Raw genomic sequence first — 14,853 nt, forward strand, 5'->3', positions numbered from 1 at the left:
AGATATTGAGATGATTGAATGATTCTGAGTAAAAAAAACATTTTACTGTTTGTTAATTAAAACCGGGTACCAAACATCTCTATTTAATCCTTTCTCAGTACAGAGTACCAAATATTTTTAACATTTCTTAACTCAAAGTTAAATATATAAATCAACCTCAAAGTTAAATATATAAATTAGAAAATGAATATTAGATTGTAAATATTAGAGAATAAAAAAAGAAGTAGATAGAGACTATATGGTTGATGTAGTGAGGCTGAAATTAAGGAGAGATTATTTTTTTAATCCAAATTTAACTCAAATCAAATTATCTTATCAAAATTCATATGTTGTATTTGGGATAGGGTTGTTTGGGTCAACCCAAGATATGGTCACCCATAACTATAGCGACAATTGAAAAACCAACAACTTTGCAGGTTCCATTATTCCACATGTTAATTCTTTAGAGTTGAATGAAGATGGGGGAGGAGCGTGGAGCTAACAATGGCATTCCCGTGTTATTTAGCATATTGGCTTCCATCATGTCCATTGGTATCCTCTTAAACGCAATATGGCTGAATCAGCAAGTCATCACCCAGTGCGATCATGTCCTCGACATACCGTTAATAATCATCTCTTCTTTCCTCATTGCACTCTCTATTTTCGGTATATTCGCATCCTTCAAAGGTATCTATTGGATCCTCCGCTACTATGGATGTGCCCTCTTTATACTCATCCTCCTCATGTATGCTTCAATCGTCTTCATTCTTGGGGTCACTGACTATATTGAAGTGGAAGATCCGAATTATACGATTGGAAAGCACAGGAGATGGCTTTATAGAAGGGTAAACCACAATTGGAACAAGATTACTAGTTTCCTTCAACAAACCAAGATTTGTGATATTCATAGCCATAATGCTAACTTATACTCTATTCAGGTATTATTATTATTATTATTATTATTGTTGATTTCAATAATATTTATGTATGATTCTATGATTTTGAATTATTTGATTTTGTAGTCCCATTGCTGCAACCCGTCAAAAAATTGTTCAAATCCATCTTTCATAAATCCTGATTGCACTAAATGGAGTAGTGACCCGAAAGGGTTGTGTTATGGTTGCGAGTCTTGTAAGATTGCTTGGAAGAATATCGTCGGGTATGATTGGAGGAAGGTGGCCATCAATAACTTTGTACTTCTTTTCCTTATTGTTGCCTGCACTATTGTTATCTTTCAGACTGTTAAACTTAAGTAAATTAAAATTGATTTTTTTTTTTTTAATGAAGTTAGAGTGATCCATAAGAATTATGATTTCCAAATGGAATTTTATTCTTTTTTCCATCTTTTATTGTTATATTTTAATTTACATGGTGACAATTTATTTATTTTTATTGACATAAAATCTTTCAACAATAAAAATATAGGTACCTAAAAACTAAACGAACATTCCTAATAAAAGTTAGGGTTTATGGGAGGGCAGCAATTTAAAAACCCAAGAACTTTGCGGATTTCATTTCACCTAGAGCGTCCAAGGGTGATCGATGCAACTTAACATTTGCATAGGCCTCCTTAAAGAGAGCCTCTTAAAAAAATTAAAATATATTTTTACTATGTTTGAGCACTAAACCTATAACAATATAGGTACCTAAACACTAAACGAACATTACTTGCGTGTAGCTAAAAAACAATAAAATATTAGGGTAATGAGTTGAATTAGAATTTGAAATGGCATAAGAATAAGAATTCTAATTGCATGAGAATTGACATTAAATTACAATTTAATTCTTATAATTGAAAAATATAAAATTATAATTAATCTCAATTGTTATTCATATGTTTATAAAAAAGAATATAATAAAATAATTTTAATATATATTATTTATTTTATTAAAATATTTGTTTGACACAACTAATTAGGATAATTCAATAGTCAAAAAGATTTTTTTAAGTTTCAATTTTTATTAAAAAAATATCGGTTTAACATTTTACTTCATATAGTAAAATATCCGTTCGATATATAATCTTTCTAAATTCAAAACAAAAATATTGCTTCAAAATATTAACTTACTAAATTAAAAAACGATATTTTAGAATCCTAAATTCCAAAAAAAAATTATCGATGAAAATTTTAATCGTGTTTTAAATGATAAAATAATAAGTTATTTTGTTTGGAAAAACATTAAAACAAAAAAAATTAAAATTACAATTTTGACCTAAAGATAGTGGAACTAAGAACTATAAAATTATACTAGATTGAATTTAATTAGAATTCTAATTTAAATTTCAATTATAATTCTTAATATTAAAGGGTCTACCAAACTTACATGTTACCAAAGACACCCTCAGGGTTTAGGGTTTATAGAGGACGACAGTTAAAAACCACACTTTTGCGGGTTCCATTTCACCTAGGGTCGGCCCAAGGCTAATGCAATAATAGCATTTGCATAGTTCCCCACCTAAGAGGACCCCTTAAAAAATATATATGTTTTTACTAAGATTTGAACCCTAAATTTATAGAGATAACTAACTAACCAATTAAACTAAATTAGTTTTATACATTTCTATATCAATTTTTTAAAAGTATTAAAAAAAAGTTAAAAGATCCCATAAATATCCAACTTTTGGCCGGCTCTTATTCCACCCATAATTGTTTAGAGTTTCAAGAAAGTTGTTCTTGAAGAATCAAAGATGGAGTTCCCTGGACCCAACAACAATGGCATTGCGGTATTATCCAGCGCATTTGCTTCCTCCATGGCCATTGGTGTCTTCTTAAACGCAATATTTCTGAGCCTGCTAAACAACACCCACTGCGTTTATAGCCTCTACATAACCTTAATAATCCTGTCTTCTTTCCTTATGGCACACTCTATTCTCATCGGTACATATGGAGCCTATACCGGTTTCGAATGGATCCTCCGCTACTACTTGCGTACCCTGTTTATACTCATGATCTTCATGTATGCCATAACCATCTTCACTATCTCGGTCACTGTCAGGAGCCCCGGAGTCGCAGTTCCCGGCCAGGGCTATATGGTTGGAAATCACCATAGTTGGCTAAAGACAAGAGTAAACGACGATTGGAACAAGATTACTAGTTTCATTCAACAAAACAAGATTTGTGATCATAACCATAATGGAACCATTATTATCCATGCTAACCTATCCTCTATACAGGTATTATTATTATTATTATTGATTTCAATAATATTAATCATGCATGATTCTATGTTTTTGAATTATTTGATTTTGTAGTCCAATTGTTGCAACCTGTCAAACGATTGTTCAAATTCATCTTCCACAAATCCTGATTGCACTAAGTGGAGTAGTGACGAGAAAGTGTTGTGTTATGGTTGCGAGTCTTGTAAGATTGCATGGGCGAATAGCATAAGGCCGATTTTGACGAGGGTGGCAGGCATCGACTCTGCACTTCTTGTCCTTGTCGTTATCGGAAATATAGTTCTCTACCAAAACGTTCACGTACCTGAGCGTACTCCGCGTGTGCCAAGAAATGAAACTCCAAGTGTGCCAACGAGTGTGCCAACAAATGAAGGATAGACTAAAATATATCAATAGTTTGTGTTTTTTTTTTTACAAACATACACTACTTCTTCTTTTTTTGATTTCACTAATTGACAGTTAAAAAGAACTCCTCGATTATCAAGTTCATAATTTCACAATTACACTAATAATCCCATGTTCATTTGTGTTTCTTTCTTTTTTTTCTCTCTTGAATACAATGCCTATAATAATAGACAAATTAAAAAAATTATATAGCACTATTTTGAGTAGTATTTTACTAAATATATAATATTAATGTTGTGTAGAATGATCTAATTGTATTTGAACCGTAAATGTTATCAAGTACGTTAATGTTATTAAGTACGTAATTAGTTCATTATTAGGGAATGTTTTTCACAAGTTTATCTAGTGAATCTTTTAATAAATATGTTTTGGGAAATAAATTGTATTTGAGCAGTAATATTATGAATGGAGTGAAAGAATCATATTATTTTCAATGTATAAATATAATTAAACATAATTAAAAGTTACATTTAAATATTATATTGTTATGATATGGAAAAATATTGAAATATATAATTATGTGAGTTTAAATTAAACTTGGCCAGAAAATAAAATGTAATAATTATGAAAATGAATTAATCATGCTTAAACTAGCTACACGAATTAGCCAACGAAGCAAAATTTATCACGATTAGACACCAAATATATTGTCAGGAACCATTGTGTTAAAATAAAAGTAATAAAATTTGTTTATCTAAATTTATTTATAGTTACAAAAATAATATTATAAATTATTATAATAATACATATACATCATCAAGAAAATTGTCTTAAAACATTAAATTATTGTTGTTTATAATTAATTTTAACTAAAAAAATCAGTCCAATCTTTTCTTTCCTTAATTAAATTTATCTCTAAACATACACATTTTTATAAATAAATAATTGAATATAAAATAAAGTGAGTTTAATTAATTAAATTTTGAAGACATATTTAATTATTTATGACATTTTATTTAATTATATATTAAAAATACAAAGAATGATGTTATGAAATAAATAAATAAATTAAAAGACAAAAAAAAAAAGTATGAAAAGAATATTGTCTAACCGGTTATCGAGCTCTTAATTTTTAAAGAATAAAACGATTAACTCCCGAATCAATATATTTCAAAATTTTCTTCTTTTTTTTTTGTAACAATGGGTTATATATATTTGAATTCTTGACTAAATGGATTTCCTTTTTCACATATATTAAAACAACACATTGTAAGGTAGTTTTAGTTAGTTATATTGACTATAGAGTTAGAAAATATTAGGGTTCAGGGTTTAGGGTAGTTTTAGTTAGTTATATTGAGTTAGAAAATATTAGGGTTTATGGGTGATTGGCAGTTGAAAAACCAACTGAAAATCCCAACAACTTTACGGGTTGTCATCGATCGATCTCTTAATTCTTTAAATTTGAAAGAAAGTTCAAACCATCAATTCTTTATAATTTAGTTCTAAAGAAAGTTCCATTTCCAAGAAGATTTGTTGTTGAAGAATCAAATTATTAAGATGGTGAGACGTTCAAATGTCGACAATCCCTTGGCAATGACCATGATCACCTTCTTCCTGTGCATTGTTATCTTCATAGTCGATATATGGCTGAGCCAGCAAGTCACCACACACTGCCATCCTTATTACCTCAGCCTAGCCCTAATAATCTTGCCATCTCTCCTATTTGCATTCTCTATTATCGGTTTAATATTGGCAACCTTAAACCACATCAATTTGATCCGCTTCTATAGATGGTTCATGTTTCTGCTCATCTTCCTCATGTTAGGTGTTTCCGTTTCCATGTATGTGTTGACTGTCGACCGCTCCGGTACACTTAATTACACGGCAAACAAGAATTGGAACAAGATTAGTAACTGCCTTAAACAAACCAAGATTTGTCATAGCCATCAGAGGAATAACACATACGTTAACACATACGTTATACCGGTATTATTATTATTATCGTCATCATCATCATTCCTTTCGAGTTTCAATCATATTTATAATTATGATTCTATGTTTTCTATTTAATTAATTTTGTAGTCCGGTTGTTGCACGCCGCCGTCAAATGATTGTGGTTTAAACGTAACTTCACATCAATCTTCCACAAATCCCGATTGCAGTAGGTGGAACAGCGATCATAATGTGTTGTGCTATGGTTGCGAGACTTGTAAGATTGGATGGATGAATATCATCGGGTCGAATTTGACATGGGTAGCCATCACCAACGTTATATTTCTTTTCTTTATGGTTGCATCGGTTTACTTCACCTCTCGCCGTGTTACGGTTTCACCTACCAACAATTAAGGATAGACAAAAATATATTAGAGATAATATCATATCAATAATAGTTTGTGTTTTTTTTAGGAACGTACTCTACTACTATTTCTACTTCTTTTGTAATTTTGTTTCTTTTAATATTGCTAATTGACAGTTAAAAAGTACTTTGATTATGTTCCTAATTTCACAATTACACTAATAATCTCATATTCATTTTTCTAATAATCTCATATTCATTTTTCTTCTCTAGATTAATATACTGCCTATAAGATTAATAAAGAAATTAGAGAGCACCATTTTGAGGAGTATTTCACTAAATAATATTAATCTAGAGATAATACATGTTATGAAGTAATTAGTTCATTATTGGGGAATGTTTTCACAAGTTTTTTAGTGAATTTTTTAATAAATATGTTTTGAGAAATAAATTGTAATTGAATCTTATTTTGATAAATAAATTTGTGGAAAAGTTAACTATGTATCATCTTCAAAAAATTGATCATTTTATAGAATAAGTCAAAAATAATTAATAGAGGTATTTTATAGAATAAGTCAAAAGTAATGAATAAAGAATGAAAAATCAACATATTTTTAAAAAATGATACATAATTGAACACAAAATCTGGAATCGAAAATTTTATCGAGTAAAAGAATATAATGATTAAAAATTAATTAAATTGAGCATATTTTATAAATAATATTTAATTAATATCTCATTAAAAATTCACCCCAAGTTAAAATGAAATCAATTTTTTTTATATTAATATGTAATTTTCAATTTTCCTTATATAATATGTGGTTTTTATTTTAATTTATAAAATTTTATTTTATTTATTTTTATTAATTACCATAAAATTTTCAATGTATAAATATAATTAAACACAAATAAAAATTACAAACAAATATTTTAAATATTAATTATACTGTTAAGATACGGCATTTGTTTTTTGAGATATATAATTATATGTGATTTTAAATTGGAAACAACTAAATTGTGAAGATATATCTAATTATTGATGTAAAGTTATTTGTCTATGAAGAAGAAAATAACAATAACAGATATATACTTCATAATATTTTTTATATAGGATATAGGATATATTCATAGTAAAAATGAGCATGATTCTCTATCTTTTACAAAACATTTTAAATGAAAAATCTAATTTTAAAACTTTTAATTTCCATTTTTACATGTTAAAACAACCCATAACATATAAAAATTTTAAATGAATAAACCTATTATACTAAACTAAGAATACAAGGAGTAGTTAGAATTTTTATTTTAACAAAGTTAATTCGTTAAATCAAGAAGAAGAATAACTGTAAAGTTGGCCGTTCCAACCCTTTATATTTCTTTTTGTATATTTGTTCTTGAGATTATCTTGAGATTCAAATATTTGTTCTTGAAGAATCAAAGATGGGCCGTCTCAGCAATAATATTGTGAGGTACCTAAGCTCGGTCGCGTTATTCCTGTCCATATGTGTCCTCTCAAACGGAATATGGCTGAGTCGACAAGCCACCACCCAATGCGAGATTTTCCTCAACCTACCCTTAGTAACCGTCGCACTTTTCTTCATAATATTATCTCTGATGGGTATGGCCGGAGCCTTCCTTGGTATTGATTTGTTACTCTGGATCAACGTTATTTCCATGTTTTTTCTCATAGTCTTTCTATTAAGTTTCAACCTATTCGCGTTTGTCGTGACTAACAAGCCCTACGGAGTGTATGGTTCCGGAAGGACCGGTACTATGATTGGAAATCATTGTAATTGGCTTAAGAAGAGGACAAACAAGAATTGGAACAAGATTAGTACATGTCTTCAAGAAAACAAGATTTGTGCTATTAAAAATAATGGAAGAAGTAACGCCCTTGGAGACTATTCTCAGAACTTAACCTCTATAATGGTATGTTATTATTATTATTAGTATTAGTATTAATTTAAATAATATTTATGATTGCATGAAATGTGTTTGAATTATTTAATTTTGTGTAGTCCGGTTGCTGCAAGGTGCCAAATGATTGTTCAAATTCATCGTCAAGAAATCCCGATTGCAGTAAGTGGAGTACTGACCAGAAAGTGTTGTGTTATGGATGCGAGTCTTGTAAAGCTGGATGGATGAATAATATCAAGTCGAATTGGAGGAGGGTGACGGGCATCAATTTTATACTGATCTCCTTTCTCGTTTTGGTAGTCGCCCCTACTACTCCGGTATAATCACGATAAGCAAAAAAAAAATAGATCTAGAACTTATGACTTCTTGTTTTAATTTTGTGTTCTTTCAAATATTGTGACATTTACCCAAAAACTACAACTTATGTACATGTGTGTTTGTTTTTTTTGCTGACCCAATGAAACATTAAGAGGTTGGCCCATTATAAATAAGAATGGGGTTTATTTGAAAACGAATGAATATTCAAAATATGAGATATTCTCAAAAGAAAACAAACAAGGGGAGGTCCATGGTTTGAACATGCACACGTGCATTCTCAAAAGTCGCAGCTAGAATTAAGCTTAGCCATGGAAATCAAATTGCTGATTGATAGTGATATATAGAGCGTGGCCTTTGATCGATCATACATTGTTGATGGATCCATTCTTTTCAAACTCAGATTAATTAGACATCCCTACCACCTTCTCTTCACTAATTTTACCTATCTATTCGTCAATTTTATAAATAAAGTTGAATCAAATTTAGGCATTTCACCTCATCAATCTTTTATCGTGCACATATCCAAAATTTAACGAGACAAATTATCCCAATACAAAATATCTTAAATTTTCACTATAACAGAAAATTCAATAAAGAATTTTTCTGTTTAAGAGACTAAAATGTCACGGGTTCAATTCCGTCTGAAACGTTTTTAGTTGAAACAGGGGGTCATAATTGTGAGTTGTCATGTTAGTCGTCTTTCATTCAAAAAAACAAAAAATTATTAATTATTTTTCTAAAATAAGAATTTTTATTTTTTATTTTGTTGTGAATTTATAAAGTTAGGACAATCTTTGTATATTCTCAGTTTAACTTACTTTACTTTTATAATATCATTTTTAGCATTAATTAAGTTAAACATTTATATAGGTTGGAGTTAGAATTCGAATTTTATTTTTGATTTTCGAATCGAATTTAAATAAGGTTTTTAATTTGATTTTAGAATAGATAAAAAAAATTAAATTCTAATCGGTTCGATTTATTAAAAATTATTTGAATTCGATTTGATTTTCGAATAATAAAAAAACGGAACAATGAAAACGAGAAAGAGAGATGGGAAAAGCGGGAAAATAGAGTATTGATGATTGAAGTAGAACCCTCCAAAGGGTGCATAATTGTGGCCCATCCCCATGTGGGTGGGTACATGTGCAAATCTATTTCCACCACCCGTGAGCCGCCGTCGCCGCCACCGCCGCCGCCGCACCCATTATTACGCCGCCGCCGCATGTATTTTCCCAACAAACACGGTCCTTTATTAAGGCCTGTCACCAGCCAGCCAGCCTGGCTCTTGCTATATTCTTTCTCTCTTTCCTCTTACGTACAACAAATAAATATCAGATAAATTATTCAATTTTACTGATTTTTTTTTTTACTTTGGAAAATTAATTAAAACAAATATTCTATACAAATATAGCCGATGACGTCGTGGACATTCTTCATCATACAAAAATTAATTAATATTTATTTGAGACACTGACCTACCCAAAAAAAAAATAGATGTTATATAATTTATGCCTAGGCAGTTATGGCCTATGTTGGAGCTCAAATATTAATCCCTTAGCTATGTTTTTCATAAAATAAAATAAAATATATTTTCTAGCTATAACATCTCTAAAAGCATTAATAATTATAATATATACTTTTTAATTTTATTTTTATTTTAACTAAGTTAGGCTTTTATATATATAAGGTTAAAAATCTAATATAACTCCCTAATTTTTCTTTAAAAAAATTAAATTAATATAATATTTACTTCTCTAAATTTCATAAAAAAAAAAACTCAAAATTCACTTTCATCCACAATTTTTCTTTTATTTTCTTCTAAGTCCAACAAAAAAAAGTTTTCAAGTCTATCATAATTTTCATTTTTTAAATTTATTATAACTCTAATTTCTGAATTAAGTATCAAAATAAATTTGAAGTTATAGGATCAAATATTACATTACTCTTAATTTATTAAAATTTTAATCTAATACTCTATTTATTTTATCTAACTTTTATTTTTAAAAAAAATACAACTTAATTATCTTAATTAACTCTCGTTTTATCCATAATTTTCTCGTTTTTTTAAGTTCGTTCTAAGCTTTTTTTTCAAACCCACTCAACTCGGATTTCTGAATCTGTCCCTAATTATAACTCTAATTTCTAAATTAAGTCCTTGCTCATTCATAAATTGTATTGAATTTTAATACCACATAAATAAAGCAAGTTGCCTTTTGCAAGCTAGATATCTTGATGGTATATATATATATATATATATATATATATATATATATATATATATATATATATATATATATATATAATTCTCCCTCTTTTGTGATGATAGCCATGATATGATTTAATAAAATGATAAATGATTAAAATTGAATAATGATTGTCTATCATCTATAACAATAATAATAATGCTAGATCTCAATCACTATCCATGTATGTAGAGGTTTCATGATTCATTCAAAGTTACAATTACTTATAATACAAGCTGGTGCAGTGCATGGTTCATTATTGTCTATTATTATTATTTTCACTTTCAAAAAGCTTATCTAATTGAGGACTTATTTTTATTTCAAGTATATATATGCTTTCTGAAGAACCAATTTAATTTCAACATTTCCTTGGATTAATTATTGGATTTTATAAGGATTTCTTACAAATTTTGTTTATTTTTTTTGCAAGATCTTTTTCATATATCCAAATAAAATAAAATAAAAATTAATGCAAATCAAGTTATGACAAAATTTGGTCATAAATTAATCAAATTACATAATCACCAACAAACACTTATGATCAAATAAATCTCTAGCAAAAATGAAACTATCATGAATTTCAATGGATCATTTAATTATTTAATATTTAGGGATCTTTTGACCTCCCGGCTATAATAAATTAAGGCACATGCATGATCATATATATCTTTTAATATATATAGTATATAGTCACATCTTATACCATCATACAAAAATCCGTATACATCTTTAAGAATTATTATTACATATAGAGAGTGTTAAGAAACATTTGAACGCTCATTTAGCTGTGAAATGATAAAACGCGAGACTCATTATCAATACGGTTATTATTATGTGATTGAGTCTTTCGTAACCATCATTTTTTAAGTTATAAAATAGAGGATCCACGTCCCATTTATGGTTACATTTAAGGAAAGTAAGAAAGAAATAGAATTGTCGTTCCTAATTAAATATTCTTTCATTGAAAGTTTTACATAATTTTGACTAAAGAAGTTGTTGATTGACGACTTGGACTCAAGGGGAGTCCCACTTATATTAACACCTACATTAATTCATCTGTTTTGACCTATAACCACTTATAGATAGATTAATTGGTTTAGAAAATATTATTCATATCGATCGGGTATATATATATATGTTACTCGAGCGAGCACGTAATTGATAAACAAATTATCATATTTGTTAGCCGGGTTTCTCTTATATGTAGCGATCCGATTAGAAAACTCGATTAAGATAGATAATGTTTTTACGGATGATAATAATAAAGAAGAAATGAAGTTAAAGATAGAGCTGGCTAGGGTTAGCTAGCTAGGTTACGTACCCATGAATATTTGGGTTATGAATTAGGACCCACAAATAATAAATAATACGACTTCGGCCATGTTTTTCCGGTCATGCAAATTCGATCTTGAATGAAATGGCTTTTTAGTATATAAATAAATATAAATATAATTGATAATTCTATTTCTAATTGGGGGCACATGACTACTCACTCACTCACCCAATCCTTGATTTGCGGGCTCCAAAATTCCTTGATTTGCTTTTATTGCTTTCACGCATGCAGTTGACTTCATTTTAACCCCTTTTTAAATTTTTTTTAATAAAATTATTCTCAATTAATTCATTTAAGGGTATAAGAGATATAAATTGATAACATAAGTTATTTAATCTATTAATGAGTTATGAATCTTTACATACAAATAAAATATAACTTAATATATATATAGTTTAAAGAGTTTAATTCAACCACACCAAAATAGTTCAGTGGTAAGAGTCGACTTAAAAGACAAAAAAAAAGCATAAGCTCAATTCATCTGAAAGCGCTTTGAGTTTAAGCGGAAAGAACATGATTGTGAGGTGTCATGATGTTTGATTCACTATTAAAAATAAATATTTAAAATTGGACTTATCATTGTCTACTTTTTTTCATTTATTTTTTAAAAGTGAAAAAGAGAATCATTAATCCATTTGTTTGACAAATTATTAACAGAAAAATTGGTTAAAACTCATTCAAAATCAGATCCTTAATTATGACATAATTTATTATAATTATAAAAAAAAAAAACTAAATGTACAACTAAAGAACCATTAGACCAATAAGGATAAATAAAAAAAGAAAAAGAGAACAAAAAAATACATCACATTCAATTAAAATCTAAAAAGTATGTGTCTTAAAATCCCATTCAATCCAGAAGATTATGTGTCCATTTTTTTTTGTAGGATTGTTTTTCCGATTCAAGTGTTTTCAGCTAACGTTTTCTTGGCCTTCTTTTTTATTTATTTTAGTTTATATGATCTTCAATGTGTTTCTCAGATGCAATAAGACATTATCAATAGTACCAATTTTTTGGTCATTCGCGCAATTCGTGCTTTAACTCCGCATTCACAACTCTAAATCTATCATTATCAAAAACAAACTTCATTCTCGCCCACCAGAGAGATCATTTAGTCGACTTTGCTCTAATTATCATGCAAGACATTGTAGAAATTAGTTAAAACAAGATTAATAGTTTTCAAATTACATTTGTTTTTAAATAAGAAACTAATGTATATATTCTCTTGTTTTGTAATTGGAAAGAGTGAAACCGTGACGAGGAAGTTGTAAAAAGTGTTTGATTGAGCTCATAAGAAATTTCACCTCAAAAAGTACACATTATTATTTTCATTATTATTATTATATATAATCTGGAGGGTCCTCCTCTTGCCATGTGCCTGCATGTGCTCTGTCTTTCTCTCCTCTGCCCCACCACCATTCTTCTTTCTTCATCTTCTTCTTCATCATCTTCTCTGCCTCTGCAAATATATAAATTCCCTTTCTTACTTACACCTTCTCCAAATACCATACATATATATATATATAATCTCATCACTTGCCCAAACACAATCTATCAATCTATCTTCATCAAACCAGGTATATATATGTATATATGTTATAGATCTTGTAATTATGAAAGTTCAATTCAATTGATCAGTTAGTTAGTTCTTATCTGCAGAATATGAACAAGGGTCATAGGAAATCCCTCCAGCAAGAGTTCTTAAAGAAATGGGTGATGGGTATTCAAGAATTTACTTCATTTTCAAATAATAAGCATTTGAATGTCTTTGATAGAAAGAAAATCATCAAGCAATCTGCTGACATAGCCATGGCTTCTGCCAAGAAACCTAGCACCAATTGGAGTCGTGCTGTGATTATGAATGCTTCAAGAGATCATAAGCTTATACTTGCAAGAAGAAGCAGGCAGATTCTAAAGAGGAGAAGATCAAGATTGAAGAAAAACAAGAAGGTTCTAGAAGCCAAGACCATGGCAAGAAGGTTGGTTAAGAAGAGAACACAAGTGCTGAAACGACTTGTCCCTGGAGGAGAAGCCATGGATGGGCTGTTATTGATAGAGGAAACCCTAGATTATATCTTCTCACTTCAAGCTCAGGTTGATGTTATGCGATTCCTTGTTAATGCTAGTAATGATCATGATCGTGACCATGTTCATGTTCATGTTCATCCAATCCCAGATCAGAGCAATTAATGGTATTTGATTCACAAATTTTGTTTTTCTTTTTCATGTTTGAAATCCAAAGCAATTAGATATCATCTATATAGTTCCTAGTCTAGTTTCATTTAAATAACTCAATTTTAAAACAACAAATGATACTCTAAGGTGTTATGTACATTAATATTAGTCCTATGATCATCATGGCTATCAATATATTTACATATTTTATTATTTTAATGTTTTGGTTAAAAAATCAATGTCTTTTGTATGAGAAGACAAACATTAAATCTGTTATGGTTTTCATTGGCTAAAGATTATGAAAAAAAATATATCAATAAAAAATTATTTTTACTTCATTTATTTTATCTAACTTAATCATATTTCTCATACTGAAAAAATAATAGTAATAATAATTGTAATTATGATCAATTAATATTTTTTTTTAAATATCCTATTTATGTTTCTAAATCTACCTTATTTCCAAATATATATATAAAAAAATCGTTATTAAGTCTCAAAATTATTCAATGAAAAAAAAATTGATATCAAAATTTTGAAACCCAAACAATATACACATCCCCACAAATTACCATTGTCAATCTCAATTAAGGTGGTCACTAATAAGTTGATTTTGAGTATCATAAAAACTATCGGACTCTATTGTGTTGGGTTAGTTATAATATTATTATTTTATTTTTTTTATTTAGTTGAACAAATATTATACCTGTGATGTCAATAAGTTGTTTTCACTTGGGATATATAAAGTATTATTTTTATTTGTAAATGATGGAACTCTTATATATAACAAAATTAAAAATTATATAGTCTTTAATGTAATATTGGTTGGCATATGAGTAGATTGATGGGTTGCTCCTATGTTGGTCTGGCCTAACTCATGGGCTTGTTGGTCATTCACGAATTTGTGACGGCTCTTATTTAAAACAAAAAAATCCTTCTATTAATTTCGAACTGCTCCATCAACCAAATAATCCCAAAAATATTTGTTGTACCACATTTATGATATTTCATATCATGGTTCGTGTTGGTCTAACAAATGAACGATGAAGGAGAATGTGCGTCTTC

The 14,853-nt window shown here is 28.8% G+C and overlaps 5 protein-coding genes across 6 annotated transcripts; all 5 read left to right on the forward strand.

Moving 5' to 3' along the window:
- The first annotated feature begins 458 nt into the window (after positions 1 to 458).
- LOC124911699 (tetraspanin-8-like) lies at positions 459 to 1,235 on the forward strand. The gene is made up of 2 exons (XM_047452209.1): positions 459 to 917; positions 1,002 to 1,235. Exons 1-2 carry the CDS (start codon positions 459 to 461, stop codon positions 1,233 to 1,235), a joined length of 693 nt encoding a protein of 230 aa, XP_047308165.1.
- Positions 1,236 to 2,668: 1,433 nt separating this feature from the next.
- On the forward strand, positions 2,669 to 3,535 carry LOC124911700 (tetraspanin-8-like). The gene is made up of 2 exons (XM_047452210.1): positions 2,669 to 3,154; positions 3,233 to 3,535. Exons 1-2 carry the CDS (start codon positions 2,669 to 2,671, stop codon positions 3,533 to 3,535), a joined length of 789 nt encoding a protein of 262 aa, XP_047308166.1.
- Positions 3,536 to 5,059: 1,524 nt separating this feature from the next.
- On the forward strand, positions 5,060 to 5,848 carry LOC124911701 (tetraspanin-8-like). Its single transcript, XM_047452212.1, has 2 exons — positions 5,060 to 5,488; positions 5,585 to 5,848. The coding sequence occupies exons 1-2, from the start codon at positions 5,060 to 5,062 to the stop codon at positions 5,846 to 5,848; spliced, it is 693 nt and encodes a 230-aa protein (XP_047308168.1).
- Positions 5,849 to 7,238: 1,390 nt separating this feature from the next.
- Positions 7,239 to 8,038, forward strand: LOC124911702 (tetraspanin-8-like). The gene is made up of 2 exons (XM_047452213.1): positions 7,239 to 7,727; positions 7,817 to 8,038. The coding sequence occupies exons 1-2, from the start codon at positions 7,239 to 7,241 to the stop codon at positions 8,036 to 8,038; spliced, it is 711 nt and encodes a 236-aa protein (XP_047308169.1).
- Positions 8,039 to 12,999: 4,961 nt separating this feature from the next.
- Positions 13,000 to 13,900, forward strand: LOC124912512 (transcription factor IBH1-like 1). 2 transcript variants are annotated; one of them, XM_047453150.1, is made up of 2 exons: positions 13,000 to 13,190; positions 13,260 to 13,900. In XM_047453150.1, the coding sequence occupies exon 2, from the start codon at positions 13,276 to 13,278 to the stop codon at positions 13,801 to 13,803; it is 528 nt and encodes a 175-aa protein (XP_047309106.1). In that variant the 5' UTR covers positions 13,000 to 13,190; positions 13,260 to 13,275; the 3' UTR covers positions 13,804 to 13,900. The 2 variants fall into 2 exon arrangements, with proteins under 2 accessions (XP_047309106.1, XP_047309105.1); XM_047453149.1 differs by having other exon boundaries at positions 13,002 to 13,190; positions 13,273 to 13,900.
- The last annotated feature ends 953 nt before the right edge of the window (positions 13,901 to 14,853 follow it).

This window comes from Impatiens glandulifera, chromosome 8 (genome assembly GCF_907164915.1).
Source record: "Impatiens glandulifera chromosome 8, dImpGla2.1, whole genome shotgun sequence".
Classification (NCBI taxonomy): Eukaryota; Viridiplantae; Streptophyta; class Magnoliopsida; order Ericales; family Balsaminaceae; genus Impatiens; species Impatiens glandulifera.